Source organism: Macaca fascicularis, chromosome 14, assembly GCF_037993035.2.
Source record: "Macaca fascicularis isolate 582-1 chromosome 14, T2T-MFA8v1.1".
Lineage (NCBI taxonomy): Eukaryota > Metazoa > Chordata > Mammalia > Primates > Cercopithecidae > Macaca > Macaca fascicularis.
In genome coordinates, this window is record NC_088388.1 from 76994525 (window position 1) to 77009732 (window position 15208).

The 15208-nt window shown below is 41.7% G+C and overlaps 1 protein-coding gene across 28 annotated transcripts in view; it reads right to left on the reverse strand.

The window, feature by feature from the left end:
• Positions 1–9362: 9362 nt before the first annotated feature.
• The window catches only part of ALG8 (ALG8 alpha-1,3-glucosyltransferase), a 40418-nt gene continuing 34572 nt past the window's right edge, over positions 9363–15208 (reverse strand). For 18 of the 28 annotated variants that reach the window (XR_012423564.1, XR_012423567.1, XR_012423565.1 and 15 more), the window contains 3 exons: positions 13679–13776; positions 13298–13370; positions 11728–11977 (listed from right to left, as the gene is read on the reverse strand). Coding sequence is in view for 17 of the 28 variants with exons in the window: in XM_065529603.1 (XP_065385675.1) it covers positions 11746–11977; positions 13298–13370; positions 13679–13776 (403 nt within the window). In the remaining 11 variants the exon portion in view is untranslated. Of the gene's footprint in view, positions 10126–11727; positions 11978–13297; positions 13371–13678; positions 13777–15208 lie in introns of those variants that run through there. The other 10 variants (XR_012423560.1, XR_012423566.1, XR_012423561.1 and 7 more) reach the window with 5 other exon arrangements.

Below are 15208 nucleotides of genomic sequence, written 5' to 3' on the forward strand. Positions count from 1 at the left end.
TGCCTGAGCTCAGGAGGTCGGGACCAGCCTGGGCAACGCGGTGAAACACCGTCTCTACTAAAATACAAAAAATTAGCCAGGCATGGTGGTGGGCGCCTGTAATCCCAGCTACTCAGGAGGTTGAGGCAGGAGAATCACTTGAACCCAGGAAGCAGAGGTTGCAGTGAGCCGCGATCATGCCATTGCACTCCAACCTGGGCAACAGAGCAAGACTCCATCTCAAAAAAAAAAAAAAAAAAAAAGTTTGATGTACTCCCATTTGTCTAGTGTTGCTTTTGTTGCGTATATTTTTGGTGTCATATTCAAGAAATCATTGCAAAATCCAGTGTTCTGAAACTATGTTTTCTTTTCTTTTTTTTTTTTCTTTTTGAGACAGGGTCTCGCTGTTGCCCAGGCTGGAGTGCAATGGCACAATCTTGGCTGACTACAACATCTGCCTCCCGGGTTCAAGTGATTCTCTCACCTCAGCTTCCCAAGTAGGTGCGATTATAGGCATGAGAGATCGCATCAGTTAATTTTTTTGTATTTTTAGTAGAGACAGGGTTTTGCCATGTTGGCCAGGTTGGTCTCAAACTCCTGGCCTCAAGTGATCCACCTGCCTCGGCCTCCCAAAATGCTGGGATTACAGGCATGAGCCACCACGCCTGGCCTGAAGTTATATTTTCTTCTAGGAGTTTTAGATCCTTATAGTTAGGACTTTAATCCATTTTGAGTTTTTTTTTTTCTTTTCTTTTTTTTGAGACGGAGTCTTACTCTGTCACCCAGGCTGGAGTGCAGTGGTACAATCTCGGTTCACTGCAACCTCCACCTCCTGGGTTCAAGCAATTCTCCTGCCTCAGCCTCCCAAGTAGCTGAGATTACAGGGGCTTGCCACCATGCCTGATTAATTTTTGTATTTTTAATAGAGACAGGGTTTCTTTCACCATGTTGGCCAGGCTGGTCACGAACTCCTGACCTCAGGTGATGCACCCACCTTGGCCTCCCAAAGTACTGGGATTACAGGCATGAGCCACCACGCCTGAACATTTTGAGTTAATTTTTGTATGGGGTATACGGTAAGGTTCCAACTTCATCTTTTGCATGTGGATATTCAGTTTTCCCAACAAAGACTATCCTTTCCCCCATGTGTGGTCTTGGCACTCTTGATGAAGATCATTTGGCCATATACACAATGGTTTATCTATGTGTGTATACCAGTACCATACCATCTTTCTTTTTTTTTCTTTTTGAGATGGAGTCTTGCTCTGTTGTCCAGGCTGGAGTGCAGTGGTGTGATCTTGGCTCACTGCAACCTCCACCTCCCGGTTCAAGCGATTCTCCTGCCTCAGCTTCCCAAGTAGCTGGGACTACAGGTGCGTGCGACTACACCCGGCTAATTTTTTTGTAATTTTAGTAGAGGCGGGTTTTCTCTGTGTTAGCGATGATGGTCTCGATCTCCTGACCTGGTGATATGCTGAGTCTGTCCCGCAGACTCTGGCTGAGCAACGGATGAAAGAAGTGCACTGACACAGGTATTTTGCCTGACGGCACAGCTAGGGTACCTCATGGCTCAGCACCACTGACGAGAGAGTGCAGCAGCCGCTGAGAGAGTGCAGTCCCAATAAGCTGGCCCTGCTCATGCTTATTTAGTACATATTTAATGACAAAGGGTTGGAGCAAACACAATTTGTGGGTAATAAACATTGTTGACCCCCCAAGTAGAGAGCAGTCCTGTGCTCAAATGATCAAAGGTTGGTTTCTGGAGATAGGAGTAAACAAATTTATCTAGGTAAGTTTCTTTACATTCCCTTGTTATCTGCCCTTTGCTCTCAGGCTCCAGATAAGAGAATTTGACTGCCTTCAGCCATAATTACCTTCCAAAGCTTTGGGAAAACCTCCCGGCCTTCCAAGAAGGTTTGCGTCTTTCCCTATAACTTTTTCTTACAACTTTTCCTGCCACCCTGACTGAACTCCTACAGTGATCCACCCCTCAGCCTGCCAAAGTACTAGGATTACAGGCATGAGTCACCACACCTGGCCTTTTTTTTTTTTCTTCTCTGAGTCAGTCTTACTCTTTGGCACAGACTGGAGTCCAGTGGCATGATCGTGGCTCACTGCAGCCTCAACCTCCTGGGCTCAAGAGATCCTCCTACCTCAGCCTCCTAAGTAGCTGGGGCTACAGGCCTACACCACCCCAGCTGCCTAACTTTTTTGTTTTTTTTTGAGACAGAGTCTCACTTTGTCGCCCAGGCTGGAGTGCAGTGGTGTGATCTCGGCTCACTGCAAGATCCGCCTCCCGGGTTCATGCCATTCTCCTGCCTCAGACTCCCAAAGTGCTGGGATTACAGGCGTGAGCCACCATGCCTGGCCTTCAGCTGGCTAATTTTAAAAATTTTTTGTAGAGATGGGGCCTCACTATGTTGTCCAGACTGGTCTTGAGCGCCTAGGCTCAAGCGATCCTTTCACCTCGGCCTCCCAAAGCGTTGGGATTACAGGTGTGAGCCGCTGTGCTGGCCTTATATATATACTCTGATGCTAACCTTTTGTTAAATATATGGCAGATAGCTTTTCCAACTATTCTGCTTGCATTTGAATGTTATTTATGGAGTCTGGGGTGGTTGTCATAAAGTGTAAACTATTGTTTTAGTAAAATGTATCAATTTCTTCTTTGTTGTCTATGTTTTTAATATTATTAAGAAGCTTTGTTTTTTCTAAGATCATAAAGATATGCTCAGATATTTTCTTCCCAAGTTTTACCTTTCCATGTTTAGTCCATTCAAATTTTTATTTTTGTGTTGAGTGTGAGGAATATTACACATGAAAACTGGCCCAACATCATTTATTATTAAAGTCCATCTTTTCCCCACTAGTATTTAATGCCTCCTTTAATACATATCACGTTCTCACAAATGCCATGGTCTACTTCTGAAATCTATTTTGTTCCACAGTTCTTTTTACCAATTACTATACCCATAGCATACAATCTAATAACCATAGTGTTGAAGTGTTCTTTAATATCTGATAGGGTGTATCATCTACTTTTTTTCAAAGCTAATAAATGTTAGCAATTATTATTATTACTATTTGTACATCTTTAGACTTCCTTATGATTTTAAAATCACCTCGTCAAGTTATTTGAAAAATCTCATTAGGGTATTGATTAGAATTTCATTAAATTTATAGACTCCTATGGAAAGAACTGATACATTTAAAATGCTGAGTCTTCTGATCTATGAACATGGTATGTATTTATGCATTTATTCAAATTTCCTTTTATATTCCTCAATAAAACATTAGCATTTTCTCTACAAAATTCTTGAACATTTTAATTAGTATGTCTCTAGGTATTTATAGTTTTTGTTACTGTTGCAAATATCTTTATATTCTATTACCTTTTCTAATTGCTTAATTAGAATGCTGCTCTTGTATTCAGCAATTTTGCTACACTTTCCTATTAGTTCCAATGGTTTTCAACTTGATTCTGTTGGGTTTCCCCATATCCTTGGCAACCTTTGCCTGTTGTCTGTTGCCATTGCCAAACTTTAATTTTTGCCAGTCTTCTAGTAGAAATGTTACTTCATTATGGTTTTGCTTTTCCTTTATTATTAGTGAAGCTGAATATATTTTCATATTTATTGATTCTTCTAGTTTCCTCTTCCATGAATGAATTGGTTGTTCATCTTTTACCCATTTTTTAAAAATGTTTTAATTTTTTTTGTAGAGATGGGATTTCACCATGTTGCCTAGGCTGGTCTCAAACTCCTGGGCTCAAGCAATTCAACCGCCTCAGTCTCCCAAAGTGCTGGGATTACAGGAATCAGCCACCATGCCCAGCCAATTTTATTCTTTTTTTTTTTTTTTTGAGACAGAGTCTTGCTCAGTCGCCCAGGATGGAGTGCAGTGGCGCAATCTCGGCTCACTGCAAGCTCCGCCTCCTGGGTTCACGCCATTCCCCTGCCTCAGCCTCCCTAGTAGCTGGGACTACAGGTGCCCGCCACCACGCCCAGCTAAATTTTTGCAGTTTTAGTAGAGATGGGGTTTCACCATGTTAGCCAGGATGGTCTCGATCTCCTGACCTCGTGATCCACCTGCCTCCACCTCCCAAAGTGCTGGGATTACAGGCATGAGCCACCGCGCCCGGCCCCAATCTTATTCTTTATGGTTTATACTGTGTCTTTAAAAATTCTTTCTGGCTGGCCTGGTGGCTCACGCTTGTAACCCCAGCACTTTGGGAGGACAAGGCAGGTGGATCACCTCAGGTCAGGAGTTCAGAACCAACCTGGCCAACATGGTGAAACTCTGTCTCTACTAAAAATATAAAAATTAGCTGGGCGTGAGGACTTGTGCCTGTAATCCAAGCAACTTGGGAAGCTGAGGCAGAAGAATTGCTTGAACCTGGAAGGTGGAGGTTGCAGTGAGCCGAGACCGCACCACTGCACTCCAGCGTGGCTGACAGAGCGAGATTCCATCTCAAAAAAAAAAAAAAAGTGGCAAAGAATATCAACCCAGTTTTCAGAAGAGAAAACACAAATGGCTAAGCTGAGCACAGTGGCTCACACCTGTAATCCCAGCACTTTGGGAGGTGAGGTGAAAGGATCGTTTGAGCCCAGGAGTTCAAGACCAACCTCGGCAATCTAGTAAACCATTTATATTTTAAAAATAATGAAAATAGGGCCAGGTGTGGTAGCTCATGCCTGTAATCCCAGCACTTTGGGAGGCCAAGGCAGGTGGATCACCAGAGGTCAAGAGTTCAAGACCAGCCTAGCCAACATGGTGGAACCCTGTCTCTACTAAAAATACAAAAAGTAGCCGGGCGTGATGGCGCACGCCTGTAGTTCCAGCTACTCAGGTGGCTGAGGCAGGAGAATCTTTTGAAAAATCTGGGATGTGGAGGTTGCAGTGTGCTGAGATCGTGCCACTTGAGGAGTAAGACTCCGTCTCAATCAATCAATAAAATACAAATAGCTCTTAAACATATAAGAAGTTTCTAACCTCTCTCATAAGAGAAATACAAATGAAGATAACAGACGTCACTGGCAAAACTTGATGACACAGTAAGTTGGCGAATGTGTGAATAGGCATCCTTATACACCACCTGTGAAACATAAACTGATGCAACTTCTATCACCAATTTGGCAACATTTATCGAAAGTACAACTGAGCATAGCCTTCAACATAGAAATTCTAGTTCTATTAAGCATATTCTGAGAGTGAAAAAAAGAGAGAAATTCTAGTTCTAGAAATTTAATTCAACAACATGTGCAGTCCTAGCACACATGCAGAATGGAATACTGATATTGATTGCAGTGTTATTCATACTGTCAAAAATTTAAACAACTTAAATGTCCATTAAGAGAAATCTTGTTAAATAAATTCTGGTCCATCTATACAATAGACACTGTAATGAACAGACTCTAAGATGGTCCCAATTATCTCTGCTTCCTGGAACTCATGCTAGTAATCCCCTCCCATTAGGTGTGGGTTGGACATGTAACTTCTTCTAACACAACGTGGCAAAGGTGACAGGATGTCACTTTCATGATTATATTACACAAGATCATGACATATTATTATTTTTTGAGACAAGGTCTGGCTCTATTGCCGAGGCTGGAGTGCAGTGGTGCGATGTTGGCTTACTGTAACCTCCGCCTCCCAGTTTCAAGTCATCATCTCACCTCAACCTCCTGAGTAGCTGGGACTATCATGACCGGCTAATTTTTGTATATTCTGTAGCAACAGTGTTTTGCCATGTTGCCCATGCTGGTCTCAAACTCATGAGCTCAAGGGATCCATCTGCCTCAGTCTCCCAAATTGCTGGGATTACAGGCGTTAGTCACTGCGCCTGGCCAAGATCATGACAGCTATCTTGATAGCCAATTTCCTTCCTTGATGTCTTTGATGAAGCTAGCTGCCATGTTTTGACTACCCAGGGAGAGGGTCAATTGGCAAGGAATTGAGGGTTGGTTTCCACCCAAAAGCCAACAAGAAACTGAGGCCCTCAGTCCTATAACCCATAGAGAATTGAATTCTGCCAATAACCATGTGAACATGGAAACAGATCTTTTCTCAGTCAAACCTTGGGATGAGACCACAACTCTGGGTGGCACCTTGATTGCAGCCTTGTGAGAGATCCTGAAGCAGAGGACCTAGATAAGCTGTGCCTAGACTCCTGACTTACAGAAACTGTGAGACAGTAAATGTGTTTTTTTCAGCCACTATGTTGTTACACAGCAATAGATAATACAGATAATATGTAGCTCTTAAAAGAATGATGCAGTTCTGTATGTACTGATAATAGAATAAACTCCATACTAAGCATGCACACACACACACACACACACACACACACACACACACAAAAAAAAGTGAGGTCAGCGGGCACAGTGGCTCACACCTGTAATCCCAGCACTTGGGGAGGCTGAGGAGGGGTGGACTGCTTGAGCCAGGAGCTCAAGACTAGCCTGGGCAAAATGGTGAAAGCCCATCTCTACAAAAAATACAAAAATTATCTGGTCCTGGTCATGCCTCCTGTAATCCCAGCTACTTGGGAGGGTGAGGTGGAGGCTGCAGTGAACCGAGACTGCACCACTGCACACCAGCCTGGGCAACAAAGCAGGACCCTGTCAAAAAATAAAGAATAAAAAATGTGAGGTCAAAAGTGTGTATAATGTTTTTATTTATGTACATAAAAATACTTGTCTATGCATTGAATATCTCTGGCATCTCTGGAATGATACATTAGAAAATTGGTAACAATGGTTGCCTCTTGGTAGGGGAACTGGGTAGCTGGGGACCTCATGAATTTTGCTCCATCGACATGAAAGTATAACTCAGAAAATCTGAAACCCATTTGTTCCCATTTGACTTAAAATCAAATTCCCACATGATTTGGGCGCTGCCTACTTCTCCAACTTCAATTTCTCCACTCTTCTTTGCTCTTAGGACCCTCGAGCCACTAGAATATAAATTCCTTGTGGACAGCAATATGGTTTTCTTGTCCACTTTTTGATCTCCAGCATTAAGCACAATGCATAACACTCAATAAAAATTCATTAAATATTTTTGTGAAGTGATAATGGATTTCATTTGCAGTTTTAGTAGGGATTAAGAGATGTAATGTCTAGTACTGTACTTGGCACATAACAGTATGGGGTTTACCTTCTGTATCACTTGAAGGGCTGTTATTTAAATATGAGTAGACCCCCAGTATGTCCTGCTCCAAAAATCGATAGGACAAAGTCAGAGAAGGAAAAATATTAATTCGTCATTAAAAATGCCCTAACAAACAGCTGCACATATGGGAGGGGCTGCTTTGAGAGGTGAGCACTCCCATCCTGCTTTAATCAACTATCTTTTTCAGAAAATCACTAAAAAAATTAATAAATCTGGCCAGGTGTGGTGACTCATGCCTGTAATCCCAGCAGTTTGGGGGGCCGAGGCAGGTGGATTGCCTGAGCTCAGGAGTTCGAGACCAGCTTGGGCAACATGGTGAAACCCCATCTCTACTAAAATACAAAAAATTAGTTGGGCGTGGCGGCTACTCAGGAGGCTGAGGCTTGAACCCAGGAGGCAGAGGTTGCAGTGAGCCGAGATTGTGCCACTGCACTCCAGCCTGGGCTGCAGAGTGAGACTCCATCTTCAAACAATAATAATAATAATAATAAATATGTGGAATGTTCTTCTGAAAGCCTTTCTAGGACTCTGAAATTCTTATAAAGTCTCTTTTGAGAGTATTGTACAGAGGTATACTGAGTGTTGTCCCTTTCATAGTCACTTTATCAGTACAAATATTTTTGTTGTTTTTCTTTTTAAAGACAGAGTCTAGCTCTGTCACCCAGGCTGGAGTGCAGTGGTGCAATCTCAGTTCACTCCAACCTCTGCCTTCCGGGTTGAAGCAATTCTCCTGCCTCAGCCTCCTGAGTAGCTGGGATTACAGGTACCCACTACCTCACCTGGCTAATTTTTGTGTTTTTAGTAGAGATAGAGTTTCACCAAGTGGCCAGGCTGGTCTCAAGGTCCTGATCTCAAGTGATCCACCCGCCTCAGCCTCCCAAAGTGCTGGGATTACAGGCATGAGCCACCACACCCGACGTATATTGTTTTTGTTTCTGACTCCATAGTTTGAAAAAAAAATTAGTACCTTTATTGACCTTTGTATAAAATGGAGATGCTGAATATGGGACTTCATTGTGAGAAATGAATGGCTATACTGCTTCAAGCTTTTAAGGTTTATATGATTGTTCCAATCTCAGCTGCCATTAGCACAGTAGCCAATTTCTTTGGAGAACAAACAAAGGGATAGATGGATTTTTAAAAAAACCAACAGCATGCTATAAGTGTAATTACATCTTAAAGAGAAATATATCTAAAAACAAATGTTCGAACTCTTTTTAACAGATGACTCATGATGCAATTAAAATCAAATATGTGCACAAAATTGACATTTTAATAAAAAATAAACACATCTTTTTCAAAGGTCATTATTTTATTGGCATGTTTTCTTTCCTATTAACTGCAAACAGAAGCCACATGGGCTATACCTAGGGGGCAATTCTGATACTGAGTGCTTCCTTCACAAAGTTTCAGGGTGGAAGTCATTAACAAGAAACACTATACCAGAGTTGGGCTAGAAAGACAGCACATCCTCCCAATAGTTCCTGCCCAGTTCTGGCTCTATGCCTCCACCTGAGGAAAGATACAGTGATCAAGAACACAAAGTCCTACCACCTATTCTTTTATCTTCTTAAATTGTGGCACATTGCATATACATTAAGTAGTAGGTAAGAAATGAGTTATGTATCTTATTTGTTTACATTTTGATAACATTATCTTGTTCTTAAATTTTGCTTAATTCCAGATTTCAAAATATTTTGAAACAGCATTTCCTTTTTTTTTTTAAGATGGGGTCTCGCTCTGTCACCCAGGCTGGAGTGCATTGGCAGGATCATGGCTCACTGCAGCCTCAACTGCCTGGGCTCAAGTGATTCTCCCACTTCAGCGTCCTGAGTAGCTGAGACTACAGGCACAGGCCACCACGCCTGGCTAATTTTTATTTTTGTAGAGATCGGTCTCACTATGTCGCCCAGGCTGGTCTTGAACTCCTGGACTCCAGTGATCCTCCTGCCTTGGTATCCTAAAGTGCTATGAGCCACCAGACGCCACCAGCAGTTCCTTTATTGACTGCTGAAATTTAGGAATTTGTTGTTGAAAACCACCCATATCTCTGTAAAGTTTTAAAATATGATTACAAAGTATAGTGCTTGGAAAAGAATAAAAGAATCCTGGGCTGTAGACAAGAAGTCTAGATTCTAGTCTGTGTTGGTACCAACAAGGTATTCTTCAGTCTGGAGCCATTTCCCTCCTGGTAATACAAGACATTGAAATTTTTTTTTTTTTTTTTTTTTGGAGACAGGGTCTTGCTTACTTCCCCAGGCTGGAATACAGTGGTGTGATCACAGCTCATGTAGCCTCGACTTCCAGGACTCAAGTGATCCTCCCACCTCAGTCTCCTGAGTAGCTGGGACTACAGCATGTGCCACCACACTTGGCTAATTTTTTGATTTTTTGTATTCAAAGGGTCTCACTATGTTGCCCAGGCCAGTCTTGAACTCCTGGGCTCAAGTGATCCGCCTGCCTCAGGCTCCCAAAGTGCTGGGATTACAAGTGTGGGTCACTGTGCTCAGCTGAACTGTTTTAAGACTATATTTGGACTTTGAAGTCAAATGAAAATGTATATGAAGCCACGTGAATATATGAAAGAGATCAAAGCGATTTACTATGCACAGAGCCCAGGGCCTCTGAGGCAACACTGAAGAACCTCCAGTGCTCTACAGAACATTCTGGAAATCTCTACAGTAGATGAGCTCTTCCCATTCTGACATCACATCACTTTCACAATAACAACCAACAAAGTAAATTTGGTCATGTTGAAATGCATCCAAATTCATCTTCTACTTTTTTTTTTTTGGCTTGGACAACAGCAAAGATGTGAGGAACTATGCTGGTCCTTTGTGTTACGCTTGTACTAGTAAAATATTTAGGTTTTAATCATGGCTTGTTTGGTGTGCTTCATTCATTCATTTAACTGTGCTAAAAACTGGGGCTATGAAGACAAGTGTGGTCTTCTGCTCTCAAACTGCTAGTCTCCTGGGGAAAAAAGGTAAACAAGCATAATACAGTATTACAGCAGTTAATGGTATCAGCAGACTCCTGGCACAGTGGGAGCAACTCAATTCTTGGGAGGGAGGGAAGAAGGTAGAGGGATAGGAAAAGATTCACATAAATAGCAATGCTATTGACTGAGCACTTAAAATAAATCAGGCAGTGTTCTAAATCTTTTATGTAATCATTTTAGAGATGAGAACATTCAGATAAAAGATGGTTAAATAACCTGCCTACAGATTAAAAAAAATGATAGAGGCAAGATTTACAACCAGGCCATATGACTTTAAGGCCCCTACTCTTAATCACTACACCATTCTGCCTTTATATTCATAGACATGGCAGCAGTTAAGCTAATCTTGAAGAGGTTCATATAATCAGATGACAGGGTAGAAAAGTCAGCAGAGGAGAGGAAGCAGCATGAACGAAAGGGAACAGAGGTACAAGACAGCATGGCACATGGGGAGTTTGAAGCTGTTAGGCCAGCTGGAACACAGGGTGGAGAAGAGACTGTGGGAAGCAAAATAGGTTAGAGGGGCTACACTTCCCTCCCCCTTTGGCAAGATCCCCATCTTTGTCTCTGCAATAACAGACCCAAAAGAAGTCTTAGAAAATGGAGTAGACGGAAGAGATGGAATAGCTGGATTCCATCTCAGAATGCCATTGACCTTGGAGTCTCTCTGATCTTAGCGGAGAATGGGTAAATAAAATGTATGAATTCTGCCTGAGGGCTGAAAAATAAAATAGAAATAAAATAACATGGTGAAAGTTCCTACTGTTGGCTAGATAAATGTTGGCTGAATTTGAATGTGTGGCAGATATTACGCAAATTGGGGTCCTAGATAAAAAGCGTTTATGAAGTACTCTTAAGGAAGGGAAAGGATAAGAACCAGACTGCAAAAACCACTTCAGCTCCTGCACATGATGAAAGGTTTAAGTGGCCACCTTATAAAAACTGCAGTGCTTGCTGTTAGAATAAATGAGCTGCACGAGATATCTTTAAATCAATGTAAAGTAGCTGTGGTTTGTAGTTTCTGCTGCCTGGCCAAACCAGTACCTTAACTACTCCCCTTGGCTTTGTGAGTATTGTCACTGTATAATTTCAAAGAAAAAAAATCTGGAACAAGGTGTACAGAATGGGGACAGTACACCATCTGCCTGTGTACATGTCAAGAAGAAAATGTAGCAGCTGGTAACAATCCAGAAGTTTTTTTGTGCATACAAAATGGCATTTCATTTATATTTCCTTAGCACAGGATTCTAATTATGCTTTATATCCTCACAATGGTTAGCATAGGCTACAAGTAATTATGCAGTTAATCAGACTCCCCATTTGGCTTGAGCAAGCACAGCAGTCTGAATGATCTCAGACAATTTTAACAGGGAAAGGCGAGATTTTTTTTCAGATGTGTTTCAGTGCTTATGGAGGGCTAGTGGCTTCTCACCATGGTGACAATCAGGTTGCTAGGCTGGGCAAGAATAAGTGAGGAAGAATGGTGCTCTAAACAGTTCTACGAATGGCTGATGCCACTGGCAACTTTCTTCAAGTTCTGGTTAATTTCCCATGAAATAATTGCTTGGCACACATCCAAGCAGTTCCTTTATTCATTGTTTCTTTGTCTTGCCAACAGGAGGGTCAATCAATACTGAAACATACAGTTTGAACCAAGCATATGTGATGCCTACTGCACAATACACTGAGGTTAGTAACAAAGGGAGGAAGGGGTACTTCACCTTCCAGGAGGTGAAAGGGAATACAAATTCACAGCAGACTTCCAGAGGCCCCAGGCCGAGCAGGTAGAAAGTTTCCATCCAATTAAAAAGAGGTTTTTCTTTTCTGAAGGAAAAAGGATAGAAAAGTCTGATTTTAGATGAGTCATCCTGGTTTAGCAAACATTTCCTAGCTAAAGCTTCCCCATCTGCACTGTCTTGTTGTCAATTATTATAGCCAAGGCCAGAGTCAAAAGTTCTAGACCAATCTGGCCAACATGGAGAAACCCCATCTCTACTAAAAATACAAAAATTAGCCGACCAGGGTGGCACAGGCCTGTAATCCCAGCTACTTGGGAGGTTGAGGCAGAAGATCATGCCATTGCAATCCAGCCTGGGCAATAACAGTGAAACTCTGTCTCAAAAAAAAAATTATAGTTAACATTACATACAGTTTAGAAAAGAAAAAGTTTCCACCTATAATTCTGTAGTAGAAATTTGCACACAGTCAGGCGCAGTGGCTCATGCCTGTCATTCCAGACCTTCGGGAGGCCGAGGTGGATGGATCACCTGAGGTTGGGAGTTCAAGACCAGCCTGACCAACATAGAGAAACTCCATCTCTACTAAAAATACAAAATTAGCCGGGCACCGCAGCTCACGCCTGTAATCCCAGCGCTTTGGGAGGCCGAGGTGGGTAGATCACCTCACGTCAGGAGCTCGAGAGCAGCCTGGCCAACATGGTGAAACCCCATCTCTACTAAAAATACAAAAAATTAGCCGGTCATGTTGGTGGCGCATGCCTATAATCTCAGCTACTCAGGAGGCTGAGGCTGGAGAATCGCTTAAACCAAGGAGGTAGAAGTTGCAGTGAGTGGAGATCGCGACATTGCACTCCAGCCTAGGCGACAAGAATGAAACTCCGTCTCCAAAAACAAACAAACAAACAAAAATTAGCTGGGCATGGTGGCGCATGCCTGTAATCCCAGTAACTCGGGAGGCAGAGGCAGGAGAATTGCTTGAACCCAGTAGGCGGAGGGTGTGGTGAGCTGAGATCACGCCATTGCACTCCAGCCTGGGCAACAAGAGTGAAACTCCATCTCAAAAAAACAAACAAACAAAAAAACCATAGTAACTTCTGGTTTTTTCCATATGCATCTGTATTTAATAGCTTTATTCATAAAGCATATTTTACATTCAGTTTTTGAGTTTTCATATAAGATTTTATTTTAAGTAGTCTTCCTCAAATAATCCCCCAAAGACACAAACTATGTTGTCTCGCCTGAGTGATGGGATTGAGTGATTTCTCCCTCTATTTACCAATGTTTTTTGTAATGTTGTCATATTACTGTTATAACTTAAAAATAAAATTTAAAAAGCTTATCTGACCATTTAGGTGTAAACATTTCACAACAGTAAGTATAATTTTAAACTTTTTTTTTGGATTACCTGAATAAAGTCTTCAGTGACGAAATACTATATATGGTGAATAGTAACATGAGTAAGATTTTAATGGGAAGTTCTGTTAAAAGAACAGAAAAAAAAAAGATAATTGAGCTGATGAGAGAAAGACTCAGGATGCTGAAAGTAATATAAGCACATTGACACAGCTATATAATGCTAATAATGTTTTTTAAGTTTAATTTTACATTTTTGTGACATCCAGAGATGCTGAGAATTAGGGGAAATTGGAGGTTTTATTTAAGAAGATGAATGATCTCTCTCCTTCCAAGAGATTTTAGGGTTGTTTAAATCAGATGTATTAATCTTTAGGCCTCGATGAAAAGGGTGTGATAGTCAAATATATCTTTCTCAAAAGAAGCTGTTTACCTGGTGCAGTGAAAAGCAGAGGAAAGAGCGAATAATGTCCTGTTGTGGTCAGAATCAGAAAAATCGAAGCATCTCCTGCTTTTTGCACAGACAAAAGGCTAAAAATAAAAATAATTTCTTAAAACAACAACTGATATTACACTTGCAAATAGCTTAAATAAACTGCATCTCTTATTACATTAGAACTGGCTTAGGCATAAAAGAACATGATGATTTTGCCACAAGTTCAATTTAGTTGAGAATATTAATTTTCTAGTAGGAAACTTTAAGCAATCAATAGCATGTATCAAACTGAATCAGGGGTATCATAAAAGAATCTTGCTTCTGGCTGGGCACAATGGCTCATGCCTCTAATCCCAGCACTTTGGGAGGCCAAGGCAGGAGGATCAACTGAGGTCAGGAGTTCAAGACCAGCCTGGCCAACATGGTGAAAACCCGTCTCTGCTTAAAATACAAAAATTAGCTGGGCATAGTGGTGGGCGCTTGTAATCCCAGCTACTCAGGAGGCTGAGGCAGGAGAATCGCTTGAACCTGGGAGGCAGAGATTGCAGTGAGCCGAGATCATGCCATTGCACTCCAGCCTGGGTGACAGAGCGAGACTCTGTCTCCAAAAAAAAAAAAAGAATCTTGCTTCCCTGAGTAATCGCCTTCTCCAAAGATGGGAACGTTGTGGGATTGGGAGCTGCCTAGTGGTGGCAGTCAGGGAAACAGGACTTGGAGTTTCATTTCCAACCCTATAGCTCATCTGTTGGACAATGCCCTTGACCTGCTGGTGTTCGGTGTGAATTCAGACTAAAGACATTAAAAGTTTTTGCTTTACTTTTTAATTTGGAAACTCCAAGCTACTAAATGAACCCAGACAAGCCATATACTGGCCTGACAAATTTGCTTAATGTACTTTCAGAGCTTAAATGATTTCTCAAGATTTAAGAAAAATATCAAGAAAAAGGCTATTATTGCCATTTATCTATCTATTGGGTTTCAACTATGCCTAAATTGGACACTATTACATTTAAAATGGTTTTTTTAAGCATGGCATAGTGAAAAGATCATAGACTCAACATCATAAGATTCAGGTCCTAACTCTAATTCTTGCGACCTGTGTGACTTTGGATAAGTCACAGACATTTTGAGCCCTAGATTCTTCAGATGTTAAGACAGAGAATAAGCCTGTTTTGGTGGCTCACGCCTGCAATCCCAGCACTTTGGGAGGCTGAGGTAGAAGACTGCTTGAGCCCAGTAGTTTGAGACCAGCCTAGGCAACATGGCAAGACCCTGTCTCTACCAAAAAGAAAAAAAAGAAAAAAAAAGGGAATAATACCCATTTATTTTATCTTCTCTTTTTTTTTTTTTGAGACAGGTCTCGCTCTATTGCCCCAGGGTGGAGTGCAATGGCGCCATCTTGGCTCACTGCAACCTTTGCCTCCCAGGTTCAAAGGATCTTCATGCCTCAGCCTCCCAAGTAGCTGGGATTACAGGCATACACCATCATGCCTGGCTAATTTTTGTATTTTTAGTAGAGATGGGGTT